Source organism: Populus euphratica, unplaced genomic scaffold (assembly GCF_000495115.2).
Source record: "Populus euphratica unplaced genomic scaffold, PopEup_1.0 scaffold152.1, whole genome shotgun sequence".
NCBI classification, from domain to species: Eukaryota; Viridiplantae; Streptophyta; class Magnoliopsida; order Malpighiales; family Salicaceae; genus Populus; species Populus euphratica.
In genome coordinates, this window is record NW_011500040.1 from 354,833 (window position 1) to 379,524 (window position 24,692).

The following is a 24,692-nucleotide window of genomic DNA, read 5'->3' on the forward strand; positions in this document are numbered from 1 at the left end:
AAGAAAATTAAAAACATCATGAATTGTTCATTTTTAAGAACCTATATGAAAAATCTAAAAATAGAAAATTTGAGAAAATTATATAAAAAATTTATAATAAAAAATATAAAAATAAATATTTTATCCTCATTCAATATTAATAAACAAATTTAAACCCTAATGCCACAATTGAAAACACACTTAATACTCCCTAATGCTAGGAGTATTAGTATTATAATTTGAAACAACTTTTAGTTTGATTTTTATTGTTGCCAAAATCAAAAATATTAGTATTAACTAGTGTTAAAATTAGAAATAATTTTGATATTCACTAATATGATAGTTAGAAATATTGACGCTAGAATAATTTTAAACTATAATATTTACTAATATTAAAATCAGGAATATCATACATTTTCTTCATGTAATATTTACCAATATTAAAGTTAGAAGTATTAATAGTTGAATATTCACTGATATTAGAGTCAGTAATATTATACGCAGGCCATTAACAACATAATATAACAAACTCTTAGCAATTTAAGATAAAAATGGCAATACAGTCAGTCTAATGTAGAACACTTAAAAAGTGATAATACTTTTTTTTTTTATGAAATCAATCTAATATTATACGCAGGCCATTAACAACACAACATAACAAACTCTTAGCAATTTAAGATAAAACTAGCAATACAGTCAGTCTAATATAGAACACTTAAAAAGTGATAATACTTTTTTTTTTTTATGAAATTAATCTTGTATTGTAGAATCTTTCTTGACCATTTAGGATTTTTTTAGTGACCATAATATTAAGTAGTGTCTCTTTAAACAAAATATTTTTCTTTAAAAAACAAAATATCAGATTTTTTTTTTTAAGATCTTCGTAATGTTAGATGTAACAATTTATTTTTTTATTTTTAATTTTAATAAAAAATTGTTAAATCAAATAAATTGCATCACAATAACTTATATGCTATTTAATTTGAAATCCAAACCGAACAATTTATTAGGTTAGGAGTTTTAAAATTTTATCTTCGGAACTAAGTTTAATGACGACATTAAAAAATTATTTACGAATAAGATATTATTTTTTTTCCATTCAATTTATTTATTCAATCCAACATAAAGTGTAGCCGAAAGTAACCTAGTTGGTATCATATTTACGAGGTTTTTTTTACTTCCCTTATTAGTCGCATCAAAGGGATAAGCGTTCGTCCACTTGTTCTCGCCAGCCGGCAGCCATGATAGAGTTGCTTCATATTCCGATTGGACAGGGAAACAAAGCCAAAATAAAAGCACGTAATTATTCACAATTATTCCGGGAAGGATTAATTGTTGAATGGGCCCTGGTGAAAAACTATCTGGGCCCTCCCAAGTGAAAAGCACAGTATATTCGTCTGGGCCTTCTCAACTTTGGAGATCAATCAATTTTGAATAATTTTTTTATTATATCATTGTACAACACAAGGTATTTTTGAAAAAGAATACACTTACGTGAATTAGGATATAACTAATATAACTAACTAAATAATTAATTAATTATGTGATTTTGTATCTATGTTACTCATTAGTTAAGGATTCTTCGTTACCTAAAATTAAACTCTGACAAATAAAAAGAAAAATTAATTAATTATCTAGTTTTTTTATTATTATTTTATGTTTTTCAAATTTTCGATGGAACAAAAAATATTGAAAATGTAAAAATCATTTTGAACACATGGCATCATTGTATTGGAAATAATTAATTTATTGGCAATAAAAATCTATGAAAGTGCTTAGATTTATTAAATTTTATGAGTATAATTTTGAAATAAAAAAATCATAAAGTAAAAAAACATATACTAAATAATATTAACTTGGATCCACAGAGAGAGTTAACCAATATATAATAAAAAATAATAAAGATAATTAATCGAGTCAAATATATAAGTACAATTACTTATATACATAAAGAATTGCACAATACTTCAAATGTCATTATCCTTTTGTAAATAGAAATAGTAAAAGTTGAATGAAAGCTATTTTTCCTCAAGTGGGAAGGATGGGAATTAGGGAGGCGAGGGAAGTGTTATTACGTATAAAATTATGATTAATCATGTTGAGCACGAACATAGAAGAATAAATCACAAACACCTGCTCGTGTGTGTGTGTGTTTTTGTATAAAGAAAAAAACTGCAAACATATATATATATATATATATATATATATATATATATATAGAAACTAGCAAGAAAAGGAGTCAATATTCAAAATTGAGAGAGTCAGGGGTGTCTTTGCAAACTTATTTTTTAAAAAGAAAAAACTAAAGAAACAACAAATTAAAAATACTTTAAAAAATATGGAAAAGCATTGTGGATTTATTGTGCCCATGTTTTTCATTTCTTCATCCCATTTTTTTTTTTTTTTTTAGTTTTGCATCTTGAGTGTCTAATTCAAGGCTAACTTAGCTAAAATTATTAACCAAGTGAAAAGAATAAGAGATAAAGGATGAAAGTGAAAATTTGATGAAATCTTCAATTTAGTACTTGTATTTTTTTTAATTATAAAAATTAAGCACTTCTAATTTCTGAAAATTCTGAAATCAATTTTCGCTCATTTTTTTTTAATTCTTAATTTGAGAGAGACGAGAGAATGTTGTTAGATTCCAACATTAGAAAGAAAAAATTATTGTTGATACTGATTTTAGCCACCAAAACAATTAATTTTAATGTTAACGAGTTTTATTTGAAGACAAAATTTCTACTAAGATGTTTTTTCACCTTCAAATTACCAAAAAATCAAATATGAGCTCAAAAATATTTTTTATTTGGGTTAATTTTGGGTTTTTTTTTAATTATTTTAGACCATGAATAAGTGTTTTATATCTTTTTTTTAGATGTTTTGAATTAAAAAATAAATTTTTAAAGAAAAACAAAACTATGATAGTCGAAATCTAGAGAGGAATAGATTATGCATTACTTATTTATTTTTTTAATAAAAAAATAAGCTTTCCAGCCCCTTAAAAAAAGTTTAATTTAACTGAGGTTTTCAAATCTAAGCTCTTATATGTACAAACATGCCCGGGTTCTTTTATTTATGCCATTGATTTCTTTTTATGTTTTTTTAGTTTTTTTCCTTCAAGCTTTATCCTTTAATTTTTTTTGTTAAGTATTTTTAAAAAAAAATGTTTTTAACAATCTTTTATTATTTTCTTTATAAAATATTATTTATTTTAGTGCATGGCTTGTTTTCTTTTTTTATTTTATTTTTTTATTTGATGTATTTTTAATTTCTTAAAATAAAAATAAAAAGCATTTACTTGTTTGTTTTTATTAAAAGTCTTTTTTTATTTAAGTTTAAAAAATACTTCATTTTGCTACCAAGATTTTAAGAAATTAGAATTATTTTTCATTTTAATCTCCCATATCATTCTTATTTTATTTCTTAAGATGATTTGTGTTTGATATTAAAAAAATTATGTGCACCTAGTAGGCATATAATTAAATAAAAAGTAATTTTAGAAAAAAAAATGTTAAATTCAATGGGATTTATGACCTGATTCGCGAGTTTGACATGTTAACTTTAATTATATTAATTTTTTTTATATATATCGAATATTTTTATTTTCTATTTTATTTTTCAACCTTTTTTTCTATAAAACAACATGTAAAATAAACCTATATATTCAAAAAAAAAAACAACATGTAAAATAAACCTATATATTCAATTTTTTTTTTGAAAAACAAATTCAACCTACAACAATAAAGCATCAATCAACTAGTCAATTAGCTTGTGTTTCATCGTTAATCAGACTAATTTTCTTAAAACCTCATACTGAGGTTTTTATTGAAAAAATTTCAACTTACAACAACAAAACATCAATCAAATTAGTCAATTAGCTCGTACTCCACCATTAATCAGACTGATTTTCTTAAAACCTTATAATTCTTTTTACCTAATTTGAGTTTCCAACTAAATCACAAGGGAGCTAACCCAAATTAAATTAATTGACTTCATAGGTTCAAATGCAATATTAATAATCAGTAAAAATATAACTTAACTTTTAAAAAAAATTCAAGATGATATTTAAAATTTTTTTGTAAAAATATAACTTAACTTTTAAAAAGAATTCAAGATGATATTTAAAAAAAATAATTATTAAAATAATGATAGATGGGCTCAATCTAAACCCCCAAACCACTTATATGATTAATTTCATTGAGTTTAAAAATATTTTTTTTATTTTTTTAATTATATTCAGTGTTTATTTCTCAAGCAATTTAATATTAAAGGATAAAATTAAGAAAAAAATATTTTAAAAAAAAAGAATCAACAACTAAAAAAACATATCCGGCTAGTTAGTGAACTCGTTAAACCTATAAACTAAGTAACATGAGCTAACACATCAAATCAATGAATCAAGTTATTAACTTTAGTGAGATTATAATTTGTTTTTAAAAAAACTTTTTTAATTTAATTATATAATAAAAAATTTGACAATAACAAAATTAAACACCAACTTTATACTACTATGCAAAACTGCATGTTAAAGATATTATAGTAAATAAATATTTTTTATTTTTATAAATAAATTTAATATAGATAAAATATTAAAAAAAAAACTACAAATGAATAATAACAATCTCTTAAAAAATTAAACAAATTCAATATAATTAAAAACTAATCACTATTTTAAAGAAGATAAATAAGCAAAAAAATAAAATATAAATTTAAAAATTATTTTAAAAAACATATAAAAAAATTATAAATAAAAAAAGTAAATAATGAGACTAGGCCTAACGCTTGGCCTAAGACTAAAGGGCTATGAGCGGGCCCACAATATTAGGCCTAATTATGTGAGTTTTTTTTTATAAAATAATAAAAGGAAAGAGATAATATGCCACTATGATGATTAGGAAATCAAGATGTTTAATTTTTATTTTTTAAAAATCAATTTTCAACTCCAAACGCTTAGAAACAACCATCATAACCTTGTTTAACCCATACTTAACCTCCAAAAACATATAAAAAAAAAAGATTCAAAATCAAGAATCCGCCTAGAATCCAATTTCTTATCTATATTATCCTATTTTTTAAGTATTTTCAAAGTAAAAAAAATATTTTATTCAAACTCTTCTCATCACATAAAATCATTTTAAAAAAATATATATAATGTTTTGATGGTTGAAATTGTTGAAACAATGTCTCTCTTTTTATGATAGATTTTAGCAATAGTCGTTTTCTTCTCTTATTAAGTGAAAGCTGAAAAACAATAAAATTAAAATTTTGTATTGAAATGAATATTTAGAAAATTTAAGTTATATTTTCACTGATCAATAAATTTAATAAATTTAAACGTGTTATTTATATTACCCGTGTATCACATTTCAATTAATTGTCTTTGAATTGAACTTTTACGATAACAAAAAAAAACATATAATTGGACTTTAAGTTAGACTTAATTATATAAAATAAAAGTTTAAATATCAAATTAAAATTTTTTATAGGTCCCACCATTGTAATATAAGTAAAATATAAGAGGAGGTTCTGGCCTAGCGGTGAGAGGGGCTTGTCTCCTTTCTCCGTATCTGGGTTCGAACCTCACCATGCACGCTTGTCACCCCTGCGGTGCCTTACCTGTTTACTGGGCTTGCAGGATGTTCAGTGGACTGTGGGGATTAGTCATGATGCGCGTAAGCTGGCCCGAACACTCCATGTAAATTTAAAAATAATAAAAATATAAGAGGATGATAAATGGTGCGGCTACAACACCATTGCTTTATAGATAGCGAGTCAATCCCTCTGTGGCGCAATGGGCGGGAATAAGTGGAAACTCTCATCTCAAGCTCATGTAATAAAAACAAATTAATTTATAATTGTCCGTACCACAAAAGCTGATAAAGTTGTTTTCATCGAGGGCCTCATTCTCTCTCGCACATGCAGATGCACATGCACATGCACTTCTGCTTCCTTTTCTTTTTAATTATTCGAAGAAAAAAAGAAAGAAAGTAAAGCTACAAAACAAGAAATAGAAGCCCCCGTTTTATCTGCTTAATGTTGTTGTTTAGTTGCTGTGTAGTATCTCGATATTTGTATCTTCTGACTGACATTACACAGATTTTTGCAGAGCTATATCATTTGATTTCTTTCTTTTTATTTATTAATCCTTGCAAATCTTAAATCTTGAACCATTTATAACTTTGGCTTGCGTTCCCATCTCATCTCTGGATTTTGTTTTCGTCTCCTGTTCAAGGTATTTGATCTCCATCTTTGTTCCCTTCCAGCTCTACTATAATTATATATTATTTTTTGTACCGTGATTTTGGTTTTTAAGTCTTTGGATTTTTCAAATGTGTTTTTTGGGTCTTGAGATTTGATGGGTCGGTTGGGATTGTTTGATCTGGGTGTTTTTTTTTCCTCCCTTTTTGGGTTAGTAGTTACTGTTTTATTGATACTGGTTCATGTTTTTGTTTTGGGAAGATTCAAATTGTCCTTGTCAGGTGGGTTGTTCCCATTTTGTGATTCAAGTACGGGGTCTTTGGTGATATCATTGTTATTTGTTCTTACCAATTCCTCTTTCTTAACTTCTCCATCCATGATTCTTGGTCAATTTTCTGTGTGTGCCATTGGAGTCCTTAGAGGCGTAATCTTTTGGTGTCGTTGATGGGGTTGTATGGTTATTGGGTGGATTCAAATCAAAGATGCTAAAATGAGAAGACAAGTCATCTTTTTGCTTGATGTTTGAGATTTGTAACAGAAGCTGTTCATTTCTGCTTTTCAAAGTGGTTTTTCCTGCACTTTTTATACTGCTATCCACAATTTGCAATAGAATGTGTCTTGTTTATCCAGTTTTTGCTGTCTGTAAATTTCCTGCAACTCATGTACTGACACAGACGCACATCTTTGGAAATTTGATGCGAAAGTATACATTTAAATGCAGATAAATACATCTGACGGCCATATTTTGCGATGGAGAAGAGGAAATGGTTGTGGAAGAGGAAGTCTTCTGAGAGGAGTTCTGGTGAAACTGACAGTTCGGGATCAATAACTTCACATTCTGAGAGATTCTCTGATGATCAGGTAGGTGGCTGAACAGCCCTCCTCCATTTATATTATTGATATGTTCTACATAAGTATCTAACTGCATCACCATTCTCCACATAAGGTCACAAACACCATTGTTCATACCTTGGTTCACAAGAGAGTTTTCCTTTGTTCTTAACGAATCATTTGACTCTCTCGCAACGTTTCAGTTTTCTTTGAAAGTCCATGAGGTTTTCAATCTATTTGCTGTTTCAATCAAATTTCAGTAGTAGGAGTGTCTAAACTGCTCCTATTTGAAGGTACATCACATCAGCTAACCCCTTGTCCTAGAGTATTTTTGAGGAAGAGAGATGAAATCTTGTTAGGACCCTCCTTCACATCACTAATTGGACTTATCTAATGAGCAGAAAACTCAAAATGTTGCTTCCTCTGTTTTCAAGTATCAAATCAAGGACTGTTGAATTTTTCACTTCAGTGCAAAATTGTTGTTGAGTTACTCAGCTATTCTCCATGAGTTGGCTTTTCTATTACCTCATATACTTCAAAACTTTCTTGTTTGCATTGTTGGTTTCACCCACTTTCTCATCACTGATGCAGGATCCCTCAAAGGCATCTAATACTGACAGTGCTCAATCACCTGAAGTGACATCAAAAACTGTAACTAGGGATGAAGATGTCAATGATAGCATTAAGAGTTTGACAGAGAAGTTATCAGCCGCTCATGTCAATGTTAGTGCAAAAGATGACTTAGTAAAGCAGCATGCGAAAGTTGCTGAAGAAGCTGTTGCAGGTATATTTAGACACTAATGTCTAGGATAGAATCTCTATTCTTTTAAGACTTCCCTTAACATTAAGGGTCCTGTACTAATTGCAAGATCTACGAAATATGTATGTTCCTTTTCAATTTAAAGGAGTTCTTACCACAATGCCATTCATATATAGGAGCTCATTTAAAGTCAAATTTCCCATTTTCAAACTTTTTGGAACCAGGCATGGCTACTCTTGCTTTATCATCTGCTGATGTGCTTCCTCGAAAAAATTATAGGCTGGGAAAAGGCTGAAAATGAAGTAATGGCTCTCAAGAAACAAATTGAAGTTGCAAATCAGAACAAATCTGCTTTGGAAGATCGGGTGAGCCACCTTGATGGGGCCCTTAAAGATTGTGTTAGGCAGCTGAGACAAGCAAGAGAAGAGCAGGAAGAAAAGCTTCATGAAGCTGTGGTGCAGAAAAGTCTCGAGTGGGAATCCATTAAATCTGAATTTGAAAACCAGTTTATGGAACTCAAGACGAAAGAAGCTGCTGCCAAGTCTGAATCTCATGCTCTGATTGTTGACGAACTCTGCCAGAAGCTTGAATATTTGGAGCAAGAGAATGCTACCCTGAAACTCGATCTCCTTTCCCAGTCAGAAGAGTTGGAGGCTAGAACAGTTGAAAGGGACTTGAGTACCCAAGCAGCTGAAACAGCCAGCAAACAATATCTGGAGAGCATAAAGAAGGTGGCCAGACTTGAAGCTGAGTGCCGGAGGCTAAAAGCCATGGCTTGTAAATCATCCTCTGTTAATGATCGCAGGACTTCTGCTGCATCCTCAGTTTATGTTGAGTCTTTCACTGACAGTCAATCAGACAATGGGGAGAAACTTAATGTTGTGGTGCTGGATGCTCGCAAAGTTAGTTGCTCAGGGCCATACAAGTCTGAACAAATTTGCTCAGACTCATGGGCATCTGCACTAATTTCAGAGCTTGATCAATTCAAGAATGAAAAATCTATTAATCGAAATCTCCCAGCCTCACCCATCGAAATTGATCTCATGGATGATTTTCTTGAAATGGAACGACTTGCTGCTTTGCCTGAGAATGAAGTTGGAATTGATAATTCTAGAGCAGAAGATTCTGCCAAACAATCAATTGATGCTGAAAGCTCGTTGAGAGCTGAGCGGGAATTCATTATAAAACGAAGCGCTGAATTGGAAGAGAAGTTACAGAAGATGGAAGAAGAAAAGTTTGTATTGGAAGAGAAATTAAGGAAGATAGAAGGGGAAACGTTTGTATTGGAAGAGAAGTTAGAAGAGATTAAAGCAGAGAGGGATGAATTGGAGATGGCTCTAACAGAAAGTCAGGACAAGAATGAAGCATCACAACTTCAGCTGAGGGAGGCCCAACAGAATTTGGTGGAGTTGCAAGAAGAGCTATCAATGGCAAATGAATCAAAGCAGCAAATTGAATATCGACTTGTTAGCATGGAAGTGGAGGCTCGGACCATGTTTGCAAAAGTTAACTCATTAGAAGGAGAGATTGAAAAGGAGAGGGTTTTGTCGACGGAAATTGCAGTCAAGTATCAGGAACTCGAGGAAAATCTCTCAAGAAAGAAACAGGAAGAAGAACTCCAGCAAACTGTAAGCTCAAGTGTTGAACAACAAACAGCAATATCACCTGCATTACGTGTTTATTTTTTCATCAACCTCTATTATGCAGTTATCAAAATTGCAGATATACTCTTTTTTTGTCCCCAAAACACTGATCGTAAGACTTGCCTGTAGCAGGACCTAGATGTCGCTGCCAAGAAACATGCTGAATGCCAGAAAACAATAGCTTCTCTAGGGAAGCAGCTGAAATCTCTAGCAACTCTAGAGGACTTCTTTATAGACACTGCAAGCATACCGGAGTTCTCTGCTGGAGGATCAGCAATTCCGAAGGTAATGGAGAACCTTGGAAGTGACACTCCAATGAAACGTTTTCACCTAAAAGAGATTCCAGTTCTATGAGAATTGCCAGTGAGTTCCGGTCCTTCAGTGAATAGAAAGGAAGAGAACTCACCCCCATCTGTATCTTCTTCAGCTTCATCTGCTGTGTCATTGAATCACGTCAGTTCCGAGAAGAATCGAAATGGTTTTGCACAATTTGAGCAAGGGTTTAGTAGTTGAAGTGAAAAAAAAGAAGAAGAAGCTGCATTGATGATTAGTTGCTTGTAAAATGGGGAATTGGTTTAATGTTGATTAAATGTTATTTAGGCTATAATTGGCATTGCATCCAATCATTTCTTTGAAATTTTTTTAGTTTTAATTTTTTTTTTTAGTTTTTAAATTGTTTTGATGTACTCTATTAAAATTAAATTTTAAAAAATAAAAAAAATATTATTTTAATGTATTTTTAATTAAAAAAATTCATAATACTTCAAAAACAAAACAGGCGGATTTCACATACATGAATGAGAGTCTCAGGATATTTCATCCAAGCGAAGTTTTAAATTTGGATTGCTTGGATTTTGAATCCATACAATAGAACGAAAATGCTCTTGTTATATAGCTTCAAGATTCAAGAATGGTAATTTGAATCCCTGGCATCAATTGCAGGATGGTTCCATTTCCTAAAGTCATTTTTGGGTTGGCAATAAAATTAGAGAGGAGAAATGAATGGCTAAAGAAACCTGGAGTGGTTTTGTTCCAGCAAGTGAGGAGGGTGTCTGCTCGTAAAGAAGCGGGGAGGTGGGGGTGGGAAAGAATACTGATACTCTCTAAAAGAGATAAAATGTATACCCACAGCCGGCTATGCAGGGTTCTATGGTGTAGTGGTTAGCACTCTGGACTTTGAATCCAGCGACCTGGGTTCGACTCCCGGTAGGACCTTTTCTTTTCCCAAATTCCTGCGTCGGCCACATTTTATATGTAGTTACAGAGAGAGTGGAAGAATACATCATTACATTTGAGATTTCTTTTGAAAGGACAACCTGTATCAACATTACCATGTGGTTTCGACAAATGGTGGAAAACAAATCACTTCCACTTGTGGTGGCGGTGCATAATTTTACAGTGAGCTAATAACAATCCAATGCACAGTCAATTCACACAAATTGAGAAAATTTCAAGGAGAAACCAGATACAACCCAGGCATTCCCTCTGCCCTCCATTCTGCCAGTCATTCACCATGGTGATTACTGTTTTCTGAGGATTTCTCTCTTTTGAAGGCATTAAACAGATCAATGCCGAGGCCAACATTGATTAAATTCATTCCGGCCATCCCAAACAGAGCAAGTGGCAACTCCACACCCTTTTCAAACTTGGGAGCATCAGCAACCAGCTTGATGGTGATGAGGATGTGAGTCAGGGATCTTGCAAAAATGAAAGTGAGCCAATTAAGAACCCATTCTATCCTCACAATTGTGCTCTTAGCATTGCGGATGCCAGCCATCCGCCGCACTTTCCTCACATGAAGAAAGATTGAATGCAGCTGTGTCATAAGAGAATTTCACTGTCAACACTATATAACAACACCCCGCATTGAGCTTGCTTGAAGGCTTAAAGGGTAAACAGTTACATTTAAACAAATACGAGTTCTCAGAATCATAAAGCAACATACCTCACAAACCAGAGTGAGAATAAGGTAGTTGATTGTGACATTTCGATACAGAGCTAGAGTAAAGCAAACGAGAAGTATCATGTGGTGAACCAGGATGGAGGGGATCAAACCACTGTATAATCGGTAAAACAGCATATCCAACTGATCATATGCAAAATAACCACATGAGAAGCACAAAGCAGCGTACGCCCACTCCCATGTACCTCCAACGAGTTGTGAATGCTCAAACATCCCATCGGAACCATTTTTTAAGCACTGATTTACCAAAATGGAAACCACTACACAGCAAGCAGACAAGGATCGGAATTAATAATGACAAGTAAGAAGGAAGGAAGCACATCACATGGAAGGAATGCAAGTATGCTACTGCAACATAAAGTTTACAAGCATCAAATTAGTTAAGCATCTGAAGCTTCATCGATTTGTAAAATCCAGATATACCTTTCTCCTGTTTTAAATATCTTTGTATCAGTCAGTAAGTCATAAGCTTTTCATCAAAAGAATCACCCCACTGAACAGCCTTTCAAACACACCCCGAAGATGATACTATCTATACTCCCAGTTTCTTTTTTCCCTCTGAATACCACACTTCCTATGTTTCTAACGGAAAATAGGCCATGTCGGCCGCACTTTTGCTTAAGCAAATAAATCAATGGCCATTCTCAATCTGTCCAAAAAAGAAAAATCAAGGTTTCTCCTTAGGACAATTGTTAGCAAAAGGTTCCCTAAAACTTGATGCCCCTGTTAACAACAAAAGCAACCGTGACCATGCTGATGCCCAGCCTGATTGTAATAATAATAGTGCGAACATTTCTATATTAGGAAACCCAACAAACCATTACAATACACGAAAATCGAGAAAACAAATGACTCCCTGTGAAGTTTCAGAAACACCAATTGAGAAGAGAAATTTTAAGAACCTGAAACGGAGATGATGGAGGAGTGGAGGAGAGAAACGGAGGTATTAACAAAGAGAGGGTCACGGGATACAAAAGATCGAATGACCCAATTGGCAATCTGGAAAAGGCAAGCTCCAGCAACAATCCAAAGTAGCTCCGTGCGCTTGTTGAAGAATATCTCGAACAAAACTGAGACGAACCACAGAATTAAAGTAGCTAAAAAGAAGGCGCCTACCTTGTTCTTTTCATTCTGATTCTGACTAGTCGTTCTTGCCATAATTTCAAGACACTCTCATAATTCGGTCTGTGTGGTGCAGACAGAGAGAGATAAAGGGAAAGACAAATATTTTCGGAGGTTAAATCTTTACACATGGCAGTGTGGAGTTCATTTATTCTTGTTCGTTGGGAAATGGGAAGGGAAAGGAGGGCACTGAAGATTGCTTATATGATCCGCTATCTCTTTGGACCCTCGAGGTTTTTTTTTTCCAAGTTAGTAAATTTGGAAAAATTATTATTATACATATAATAAAATGAAATAGTATTTTTACATGGAAAAGGTATAATTATAAATTTTATTATTTATTTTAAAAATATTTTGTGTAATGAAGGTAAAATTATAATTTTTTATTTTTTTAGAAAAGAAGTTCTCTTTATATTTTTTTCTCTTTATACTTGGTATTTAATTATTTTACATTTGACCTATTTATCACCATTTTTTTTTATCTTTATTATTTTGTAATATTTTTTTAGTTTTTTTTACACTTTGTTTTTGAAAAAAATATTATTTTTTCTTTTTTTTGGAATATTTATCACTTTACACTTGGTTTATTTATACATTTCTTTTTGTTCTTATCTTTATTATTTTATAATTTGTTTTATAATTTTTTAATTTACAATTTTTTTTTTTAATATTGTACAAGGAATAAGAAAATAATGTTTCACTGTAACAATTACAACATTATTTCATTTTTTTGTCACATTAAAAATTAGATTGAGATCTTATATTTTTTTTATTAACACATATAATCTTTATTATATTTTATTATAAGTAAGCATCAACTTTTAAATTTATGGTTTTATTTTTTATTCAATGTCAAAAGACATACTAATAACATCTACAAGTTAATTATTTTATGTTAAAAAAATAATTATTCGGCCCGTAGTAAGGTAAGTTGAATAAATGTGTTCACATTTTGTTTTTGGTATTTATTAAAATAGATGATTTTCAATATATTTAATTAAAAACATACATAGAGTTTTTTTAATTTATAACTAGCATAAAAAAAACATATTTGAAAATCTTGTATATTTATTTTTTGCCTAAAAAAACTATTAGACCAATGCAATAAAAGTCTTATTATCTTTCTTTGATATATATAAATTCATCTTATTAAGATATTTTCAATAATATTAAAGGTGTCGTTATCAAAACTTTAATATCTTATTCTTTCTCTCATTTTTCTTTTTCTTTTCTTTTTCTTTCTTGGTTTATTGTGCCAACGCATTTCCTTTTCTTTTTCTTTACCTACTTCATTTGATCCCTCAATTTTATTATTTAGTTAACTTTAGTTCCACTATTATGGAAGTAAACATTTTTTTCTTAAAAATAATGGAATAATCTACTAAAAAATAAAAAAATATTTATTTTCCCCTTCTTAAATAAAAATAAGTTTTTTTTAAAAAAAACAATGGATAATACGATAGTAATAAAAATAATAAAAATTAAGGTTAAAAAAATAAAAATTGAGGGCCAAATGTATTTGAAGTAGAGAAGAATGAAAAAGAAATAGTTAAATCTTAACAAAAGAATTTTTGATGTGGAACACTTATGCAGTATCTGCATAGCTCAAGTTGCGTGGATAAGACTTATACTACTATTTTAATCGTGTTAGTTTGGATTCAAAATTTTTTTTTACTATGTTATTATTGAAAAAAACTTGACTCGACCCCATCCCTAAATAAAATCCTTTATAAGTTTGGACTAACAAAAATCAGTGTTCTTAAATATGATCTCTAACCAAAAAAATATTGTTGCATATGAGATTTATTTTTTTCAAATCATAGGCATTAAAGACCTTTCAATTATGTAGTAAGGGCAAGACAATTTACTATTATACAATTGTCATTTTTAAATTATACAAAAATAAATTGGTCTTTTTTTGTTTTTTGACATAGTAAAATTATTTAGTTATCTTTAAAAAAATAAACTTTTATTGAGCTTTTTAGTCTTTTTATTTTTTTAGTATAGTAAAATGAATTAATTACTTTTAAATCCAAAATTTATTCAATTATCTTGTAGGATTTTTTCCTTTCATTATGAGTTTTTTGGTTAATATCAAGGTGACATAAAGGGTATTTTTGTATTCTAATAAATTTTAAATATGTAAAAAGAAACTGACATGTGTAATGCACATATCAATAAGTGGGTGACCCTAATGCCCTTCTAACCTTGTATACAAAGTCACCCAATGACCAATGCTATATTTAATGGTAATGTTTGAATAATCTCGATGTCCTTTTATATATGTGGCAATAATTGTGGTTAACGAGCCTCTAGTTTGATGCTAACAATATTTTTTTTATTATTTTTTTCTTTCCTCAATTTTTGCATATGCACCTTAAAAATTTCAAATTAACTCTTTAATTTATTTTTTATTTAGATTTAGTTTTTATCATTTTTATTACTATTTATTTTATTTGGAATAATGTATAAAATTTGAATTCTTTTTTCATCCTTTTTTAATGTTTTTTCATTTTTCAAATTCGGTCACCATTCTTTTTATTAATATTTGTTTTTATTTGAGATAATGTTTTAAATTGATTTTATTTTTTTTGCAATTTCATCTTTTTCAAGTTTTATTTCCTATGAAATTTAATCTCTATTCTTTTTATTGATATTTATTTATAATTTCATCATTTAATTCTAAATTGGTTGGAAACTAAGATTCTTGATTAAGCTCGAGTCTATGATTTAACAGGTTGTGAATTTTAGAGATTAACCTGAGTTTGCTTGGTTCCTTCCCCTCTTTATTTGAGCTCATATTTTTTTAGTTTAATCCTTAAAAAATTATACAATGAGAGATTATAAACTTTTATTTTTATTTATTTTATTTTTATTAAATTTTTCACTAGTTTTGAAAATGACTTGAATTATCCCGAGTTTTTTTATTTACTATTATCTGTTGAATTCTTTTCAACTATTTTTTCCCCTTTCTTTGAAGTCATTTTTTTTTTAATTTTCATTCTTCAACAGTTATTTAATTCAAGATTAAGAGTTCTTATTTTTTTAAAATCTTTTTTATATATCTAATATTTTTTATGTTTTGTTATTCAATGTTAGTGATACAACTAAAAGATTGATGTTTTTTTCCAAGTGCAGGATGTCGAAGTAATAAATAATCTGGTAAGACCGGGGTTGAACAACAAGTAGGTTAATTGTATAAATTATAAATAACAACAATAACAACAACAATAGTAATAATAGTGATAGTAATAGTAATAATAATATAATAGTAGTAGTAATAATAATAAAAGAAAAAGAAAAAGAAAAAGTTGATAATAACTTTGAAATGGAAGATCAATGTAAGGATCAAATAATGATAACAATAAATATCAAGGTTAGAGGATCCACTAATGGTATTTTAAACAAGTACAACATAAACTCTTATTACTCAAATGGAAACCACACACAAAGGAGGTTCCAATCAAATTATAAATTGTTAACATGATTACATTAGTTATCTTATTTGAATAGTGCTAATACTTGTAAATGTTGTCAGATATTCATAATTATAACTTATGTTAACAACAAATGAAGTTCCTTTCATAGCAAGATGTAGGTTATACCATACGGTTGGGCTATAAAAGTGCCAAGTATTTGTTATACCAAGTGTTATACAGCATAAATTTAGATTAATCATTTAACAAGCAAAGTATTAAAAGTGAATAAGATAATAAATACAAAACATGTTAGTATCAAACATTAAGGTCCATATTGAGTATATACCATACTTATTCTTATACCATTAGTGTAACTTTTTCACCTTGATATAATAAACTTAGCTAAATATAATGAAAAAAAGAAATGTAAATAAATAAGATAAGAATATAAATAAGAGAAAAGTTAACTAAGTAAAGAAAAGGAAATAAAAGGTATAAATAAGATATTAATGAAAGTAAAACTTAAGCATTACAAAAATATAAAGAGAGAAAGCAAGAGCATGATCTTGATGTGGAAACCAAGATGTCTAAATGCATGGCAAATACCTACTTTTATAGGCCAAAATTAGAAACTATTGATTTGATGACTAATTGATGAGTAGGTAGTCAACTCTTGACTTGGTAACAATCTTTATCTTCTCTTGTCTGCCCAAAATGTCATTAATAATGTTAGAATTTGAATTAGACCTCCACATGAAAGTTGTAGGAAATTGTCTCAACTTTTTAGGAAAAAAATTGGAGGTCATTTGAATTTCTAGAACGCTAGATATGGGCTAAAAATTAAACAGTGTCTAGACTGAACACTAAATAGTATCTAGGCTGCATAACAGATTCAAACTTCTTTGTTGTTGCTATAATTTGGACTTGAAAACGACCTTATTAAAACCAGACCTCCACATGAAAGTTGTAGGCCTATGTCTTACCTTTCCATCCATATAAAGTATATCTAAATACGAGATCTACAACTCCAGATATGACCTAATTTTAGCCTTCTCTTTGTCCTTTCAATTTCAGTATTTAAATTTATCAATCAATTCTTTTACCTATGTGATAGGTCTGCATTTAAGATGAACATTTATCATAAATTAAAGGTATCTTATATTATTAGATATGTTATTATGAACAATGTTCCAGTTTGGACTGCACCAGCATCTCTTTTCTAAGTTTGGCCATATCTTTGTCCTTTCAATTTCAGTACTTAAACTCATTAATCAATCCTTTTATTTATGTGATAGGCCTGTATTTAAGATGAATATTTACCATAAATTAAAAGTATCTTATATTATTAGATATGTTATTATAAAACATACTTTAGTTAAGGAGTTAATGATACTTCAAATGTAAAATGATGATATAAAACCTTAATAAAAATTCACTTTTAAGTACTAATCACACCCTCCAACCAGCTTATTACTAGTTCTTAGTAATCAAAGGGTTAAAATAAAAAAACAATTTGCGAATTCCACAAAGTAAAGCATTCATCATTCAAATTTCATTAATCTGTCCAGATAAACAAACTCTCATTAAATTTATATATATGTTCAATACCTCTTAAACAAGATATTAATAAGCCTCCTTTTTATGCTTAATAAATCAACAAATAATTATGGAGCTTTTCTTGGAAGAAAACAAAATTTTTGTTTTAATGTTTAAGGTTAACTTCTTTGGGTTGAGGTTATTATTATTTTTTAATATATATACATATAACTTAAAACACGATGCATCTTTAACCCATGTAATGAGCTTTCAACTAATGACTCCCAGACCAGTTGGTCTTAGGGCATTAGGTGTTGAGACATCCCTACGAGCTTAGTAACTTGGGTTACAGATACTGATACGTTGATAGTGCAGTTTTTTATTTACTTAAGCTTTTCTCCTCAACCTATGTAACAAGCGTTTGGCCAATAGCTCTCGATTTAGTTGACTTTAGGGTATTAGGTGTTAAAACACCCATTCGGTCTTAATTGCTTAGGTTAGAGATGCTACAAAACCAAACTTATCTACGTTTTTATTATCATCATTTTTTTCGCTCTTTTTTTTTCTTTTGTTTTTTTTTTGTTTTTTGCAAATTATATACTATCCCTTTTTCTTAGTTGTTACCTTTAACAAAAGAATATATATAATATAATATAATAATCCAATGTGCAACCCATAATCATATGTTAAAGTGTGCGTGTAAAAATAAAGGTTTAAGAATACTTGTTAAATGAGTATATGAGCAGAATTAATTAATAACAATGCGAAAGTTTGTAAACCTAAATATTTCAAGAAGTATTTTGATAGATCTTGTCATGAATATTGCAAATAATCATTGAAAAATATTTATCAAGATACGTCTTAAGAGTCAATAAATTCCTGCTTACTCTACCATCTTAATAATAACAGTTTTGTAAATGATTTATGAAATATAAAACATAGTTAGTTTTTTTTTTAATATGAATTACTACCCTCCCCCCAACCAAAATGAGACATTGTCCTCAATGTTCAAAAATAAAAATATAGAGTATAAAAAACATCACCTGAAACAACAACTACTAACAAATTTAAAGCACACTTAAACAAATATAAGAAACAATAAAATACAAATACTATGCTCTATTAATAAAACCAAATGATACAACTTTTTACAAATTAAGACTAAAATCATAGTTGTGATTGTGGCTCACATCTTTCTTTGGTTTTACATCTAAAAACAGCTTAAACACGCTCTATGGGTCAGGGATAAGCTTCCCATCCAGTTTTTAAAAAAACTGACAAACAGGGTCTTTTTTAATCAGATTCCCAAGACTAAGTCGATCATGTTCTTTATGAAAATGGGATCATAAATTATGAATTGCACGATGCACATATCCACTAATATGCATCTCAAGAGTTAATAGAAGATTATCTAAAGACTCCTTATCATTCCTAAAGACTAAAATTATGCATTACAAGTCCATCTGGCATATTGATGACAGACTTTCAATCGTTTTGCATAACGTTTCTTTGCAAAAGTGCTTTTACCTTTCCCAAGCATGTATGAAATAAAAGAATTGGAATACTCACATGATAATTAGACCTTTTCTTTAATTAGCTAGCGAATCTCTTCAGGAATTTCATGGTTATTAACAACCTCAATCTTGCACACCTAACTCGGTAAATTTTCATAATCACATTTTGAGGCAAAGCAAAAAAATATTTTTTCAATTTTTCAAGAGTGGTGTCTATTTGTTAAGATGGGAAGTGGAAAAGAGATACAAAGAAAAAAGAAGGAACAAAAAATTAAAGAAATATATAAACAGATATTAGTTATCATGGGAAACTTAAAGAACCGACTTAAGAGTCACGGAGTAACGTTATCCATCATTTAACCGGGGTGAGAGAGACTAGCAAACCAAAAGTCAAAAAAAAACACAAAAATAATGTGAGAAAAATAAAATAATTGACCTTTATCTACAGGATCATTAAAATTAATAGATTCATTTTCACTAGGAAAATTATCAAAGTAAACTTTCAAATGATGTCCATTTACCTTAAAAACATTATCATTCTTTGGATTCTCAATATCCAAGGCCTTTTAAGGATACACATGTTTCTCAATAAATGGGCTGCTCTATCTTAATCTTAGCTCTCTAGGGAATAAATAGAGTCGAGAATTATAAAGCAAAACTTTTTGACCAATATCAACCTTTTAACAATTTTCACAAGTTTTGCAGAATGCATGTGTGTCCTCGAATATGATGGGCCAATAAAATCTATTTTGAAAGATTTTCTCAACTATCTTTTTTGACAAGAAATGACTCCCACATGTTTCAGAATAATAAAGTTTAATGACACTACTTACCTTATTGTTAGGAATGCATCTTTGAAATATTTGATCAGGATAATATTTGAATAAGTTAGGGTCATCTCAATAAAAGTTCTTCACTTCATTAAAAAACTTTCCTTTATTTTGAATACTCCAATGAGTTGGCAAATCTTCTAAAGCAAGAAAATTGATATTTTTATCATACCAAGGCATTGGACTAAGAGAGAGTAAGGATTCATCATAAAAGTAATTATCGATTGATGTGATGTCAGATGTCGAACCTGTTATCACTCTTGACAAAAGATCCGCATCAATATTTTCAGTGCCTTTTTCATCGGTGATTTCTTCCTCAGAATAAATCATTTGCACATCTTCAGATTCATCAAACTCTGTTTTACTCATAATATATTCAAATTGATTATAAACTAATTCGTTAACAAGATCTACTTCATGTGAATCATTATCATGTCCAGGTTGTTTATAAATGTTGAAAATATTCATCTCCAATGTCATGTTTCCAAAAGATAGCTTCATCTCTCCATTCCTACAATTAATCAATACATTAGAAGTAACAAAAAACGAACATCCTAAAATAACAGGAAATGAATTACATGCTTCAATAGGTTGTGTGTCCAAGACAATAAAATACATAGGATAAATGAATTTATCGACTTGTACTAACACATCTTCAACTATTCCTCTAGGCATTTTTACAGATCTATCGGCAAGTAAGAGAGTTACAGAAATTGGTTTTAACTCACCTAGATTAAGACTTTGAAAAACTGAATATAGAAGTAAATTCACACTAGCTCCAAAATCAAATAAGGCTCTTTCAATTTTATGTTCTCCAATAAAGCAAGAAATTGTAGGATAACCAGGGTCTTTATATTTCAAAGTATTATTGTTCTAATCTTCAAGTGTTTCAGTTTGGACTGCACCAACATCTATTTTCTAAGTTTGATTATCTCTTTGTCTTTTCAATTTCAGTACTTAAACTCATCAATCAATCCTTTTATTTATGTGATAGGCTTGCATTTAAGATGAACATTTACCATAAATTAAAGGTATTTTATATTATTAGATATGTTATTATAAAACATGCTTTAGTTAAGGAGTTAGTGATACTTCAAGTGCAAAATGATGATATAAAATCTTGATAAAAATACACTTTTAAGTACTAATCAGTTAGATTATCTTAGAGTTGTGTTTCATAATGTTTCTTTATTTACCTTTAATTCAAGATTAAAAGTTGAGTTATCTCATCCACAAAGTTTGGTTAGCTTAGTTCTTTTATTTTCTTTTATGTTTTGTTTGTCCATATTTGATAAGGATGAAATCATAGATCCTTTTTGTTTTAATAACTATTTTCTTTTGATAGGCTTCCATATATTTTTTTTCTAAATTGTTTCATTTATTATAGTTCTGTGTTCTTTAATTATCCAATTAAATTATATTAGTTTGGTCTATATCTCAAGTCTTTTTTATTTTTTTAAAAGACATTTACATTATTTTTGTATATTTCTTAACCAATAAAAAAAAATTTATTTCAACCCATGTGACATAGCACATCACATAAATCTAATGTTACTATTAAGCTTGTTTGAGAGTGTGGTTGTGATTACTTTTTAAAATATTTTTCATGTTGAAATGCATCAAAATAATATTTTTTTTATTTTTTAAAAATTATTTTTGAGATCAGCGCATCAAAATAATTAAAAATATAAAAAAAATTAAATTGCTAAAAAAACAATGAAAGATATCTTTATGAGGATATTATATGGAGTAGGATATGTAATTTCTACTCGAAGTTCATATTTAAATTTCCAAACAAAAATGCAGCCTTCTATTATTGAATCTCTTACTTAAATTAAAAAAAAAAAAGTATTAAACTTGCTAGGTTTACCTTTTTTTTTTCTTTTCACTAGAAGAGAAAAAAACAGTGAGGTTATTCATTACAAATAAATTTTCTTTTTAACTCATTGGAGCTTGCTCTCTCTCTCTCTCTTCTTTCTTTTTCTTCTTTCTTTTTTATTTGATTTAACTAAACAACTATATCTCATCTTTTTTTTATTATTGATTAATAATACTAATTGCATGGCACTATTTATCATTATTCATACTATTCTTGAATAATATATTTTTTAAGATATTTGTTAGATATTTTTCATGTATTGAAAGAGAAAAGAGGGTTTGAACACTTATTCTACACTTCTTCATTGTATAGATAGCACGAGATAGAAAATACACATCTCCTCTAAAAAAAATTATTTTTTAGAGAAAAAATCAAATACTAATTTAATCATCAGACTACCTCTCTTTCCATGAGAGACTTATTTTATGAGCATGACTCAGATTTATAACTCATCAGCTAGGAAAAATTAATATTCTTATGTGAAGTTTGTCCATGACTTCATCATAATCCCTTTACATTTTAGATAGAATCTCTTATAATATGAGTTTAAATGTATATAAAGTTAATTTCATGTTTTAGGAATATTTATAGAATTATATAAATATATTAAAATATATTATTAATTTTTTTTTTCTACTCACCTGTTTTGAATAAATTAAAAAACTAAAAACTAAAAGAAGAAGGAAAGTTATTGTGTCCTAGTGAACAGAACACTATAAATTGAAATAGTAAAATAACAAAATTATTCTTAAACCAAAAAAATATTTGATCTAGACATTAAGGGTAAAGTGATCTTTTCAACATGATATATTTGTCTTTAGCAATTTAATGCAGGGGTAGGTTCATCATTTTTTTTTGCATAACAAAATTACTTATTTAACATTACAATAAAAAAAATATAATGCCTTTCAATAAGGAGCATTATAGTCTTTTTAATTTTTTTTGAATTAGTAAAATTACTTTATTTCTCTTAAAGACAAAATCCACATAACTCTCTCTCAATGACTTTTTTATTCTTTTACAATGTTTTTTTTTTGTGTTAATTTAAAGATTACTCATGAACATTGTTGTAATTGAACATAATTAAATATTAACAAAAAAAAATGTTGGCACGTGCATGAAGTGTATCATAACCCAATTCTGGATTATTACCCAAAAAATTGTTTTTTTTAAATAAAAAAATAAAAAATAAAATAATGGCTGGTGACGTGGAGAAAATAGACTGGGAAATCAAGCTGCAATTTAGAGAAAATTCAAGACCTAATTGTACCTCATTGTGCCAAAAAATTAAAAAAATAATAATTTCAAGGTCAAATTAAATGATTATTGGATGAATTTGCAAGTCCATGGACATAATTAAATTTTTAATAGGTTAATTTGATTTAATCATGGGCCAAATTAAATTTTAATTATGTTTAAGAATTAATTTGGGTCCAATTAAAGGATTTAATTAAGTGTAAGGACTTAATTATACTTTAAAATGGGTCAAATTAATTTTATTTGAGGTTTAATTGGTAAAACATTAAGTTTGGGAGCCTAATTTGGGCTTAATTGAGAAGATTGAAATTTTAAGAGATCAAATTTAATTTTTATCATGTTAATTGATTGAAATTAGGGGCTAAATTGTAAGAAAATTGAAGCTTTTGGGTTAATTAGAAGCCAAATTGAAGAAATTCAAAATCAAGGACTAATTTGTAAAATTCATCACAATTTAGGGGCTTAATTAGCAAAAACCAAGAGCTAAATTGAAGAAATTGAAAGTTTAATGGCCACTTAGGGGTTCAATTGACAAAATCTGATGCCAAGGACCATATTGTAAAAGGCGTGTAACTTCAAGATTCCAATTGAAGTTCTCCAAGGGCTTAATTGCATTAAATCAAGAATTTAAGGTTAATTAGGGGTTTAATTGAAATTAGTTGAAAGCTGGAGGACTGGATTGAAAATCATTAAAAATCCCTAATTAATCCAAAACGACGTTGTTTTGAAAAGAAAAGGAAAAAAAAATCAAACGACGCGTCATTCAATACTATTCATTGTCTTCCTCGATTTTGAATGAAAATGCTGCCCGGCTGGCTACTTTTCAGATGCATTTAATGCTTCATTGCTCCGTCAAATCTAACAAAAAGTGGACGATAATGATCCCATGTAGTTTATTTGCAATATTGACTAAAGAGTTCAGTCTGAATGGCGACGAGACGACGCTGGTGCCGGCCTAAAGTGGCCAACTCGGGCAGCCTTTTCTACAAATTGAACAACTCATAAGGCATATTTTGAGCTAACGATTGCGATGATTCCTGATCAAATCAAGGGCTGAGTTTTTTTTCTTGTATAGACAAGATTACCCTCTTTCACCGGCTATAAATAGAGGCGAAGTTGATGGCCTGAGGGAGGAGAAAATTGCATCCAAAATCGGCCACAAATTAGCCTTTCTTCCCCTGTTTCTACAGTTTTTCTTTCCTTCTCACTCTCCACCGTTCTAGCCACCAACCAAAGCCACAAACAGCCTATACACTACCAGCTCCGCCATAGGAAGCTACTTACCAACCATTTAGAGCCTCTGTGAACCTTTCTCTCTCCTCTTTGCAACTTCTTGTTTGCGTCATCTACCACTGGCTGCCAACTCCTCCACCATTCCTTGAAAAGACACCGCCCGGACCATCAGCTTAACCTCCTGATCACGGCTGTGATGACAGACATCGGTAGCCTCTTCTTCCTCCTATTCGCAGCTTCTGCAACCGTTTGGTTGCATATAGAATGTGAACAGTGAGTGTTCACATTGCTGCATATAATTAACATGGAATTTGGGTCGGGCCAGTTATGGCCTAGCCTAATCAGCTTCTGCCCCAGCCCAAAATAGAGAGAGACAAATATGTTGGGTCGAGTTCGGCCCAACCACTGTTTCCTGGGTTTATTGCCTGGTCTAGTTATCTGGGCCAGGCTGGCCCATAGTTTAATAATATTTAATTAACATATATATATATATATATAATATTATATTATATTTATTAAAAAAAGAAA

The 24,692-nt window shown here is 29.5% G+C and overlaps 2 protein-coding genes and 1 non-coding gene across 4 annotated transcripts; 2 read left to right on the forward strand and 1 right to left on the reverse strand.

Annotated features, from left to right (window-relative positions):
• The first annotated feature begins 5,827 nt into the window (after positions 1-5,827).
• Positions 5,828-9,794, forward strand: LOC105107234 (filament-like plant protein). Of its 2 annotated transcripts, none has more exons than XM_011001086.1 (5): positions 5,828-6,211; positions 6,899-7,038; positions 7,597-7,792; positions 8,048-9,396; positions 9,544-9,794. In XM_011001086.1, exons 2-5 carry the CDS (start codon positions 6,928-6,930, stop codon positions 9,763-9,765), a joined length of 1,878 nt encoding a protein of 625 aa, XP_010999388.1. In that variant the 5' UTR covers positions 5,828-6,211; positions 6,899-6,927; the 3' UTR covers positions 9,766-9,794. The 2 variants fall into 2 exon arrangements, with proteins under 2 accessions (XP_010999388.1, XP_010999389.1); XM_011001087.1 differs by having other exon boundaries at positions 5,829-6,211; positions 7,600-7,792.
• A 760-nt stretch (positions 9,795-10,554) lies between these two features.
• TRNAQ-UUG (transfer RNA glutamine (anticodon UUG)) lies at positions 10,555-10,626 on the forward strand. Its single transcript has one exon. It is a non-coding gene; the product is annotated as a tRNA-Gln (tRNA).
• A 55-nt stretch (positions 10,627-10,681) lies between these two features.
• On the reverse strand, positions 10,682-12,739 carry LOC105107236 (TLC domain-containing protein 2-like). The gene is made up of 3 exons (XM_011001088.1): positions 12,277-12,739; positions 11,357-11,634; positions 10,682-11,227 (listed from the first exon to the last, which is right to left on the reverse strand). The coding sequence occupies exons 1-3, from the start codon at positions 12,530-12,532 to the stop codon at positions 10,916-10,918; spliced, it is 846 nt and encodes a 281-aa protein (XP_010999390.1). The 5' UTR covers positions 12,533-12,739; the 3' UTR covers positions 10,682-10,915.
• Between the last annotated feature and the right edge of the window lie 11,953 nt (positions 12,740-24,692).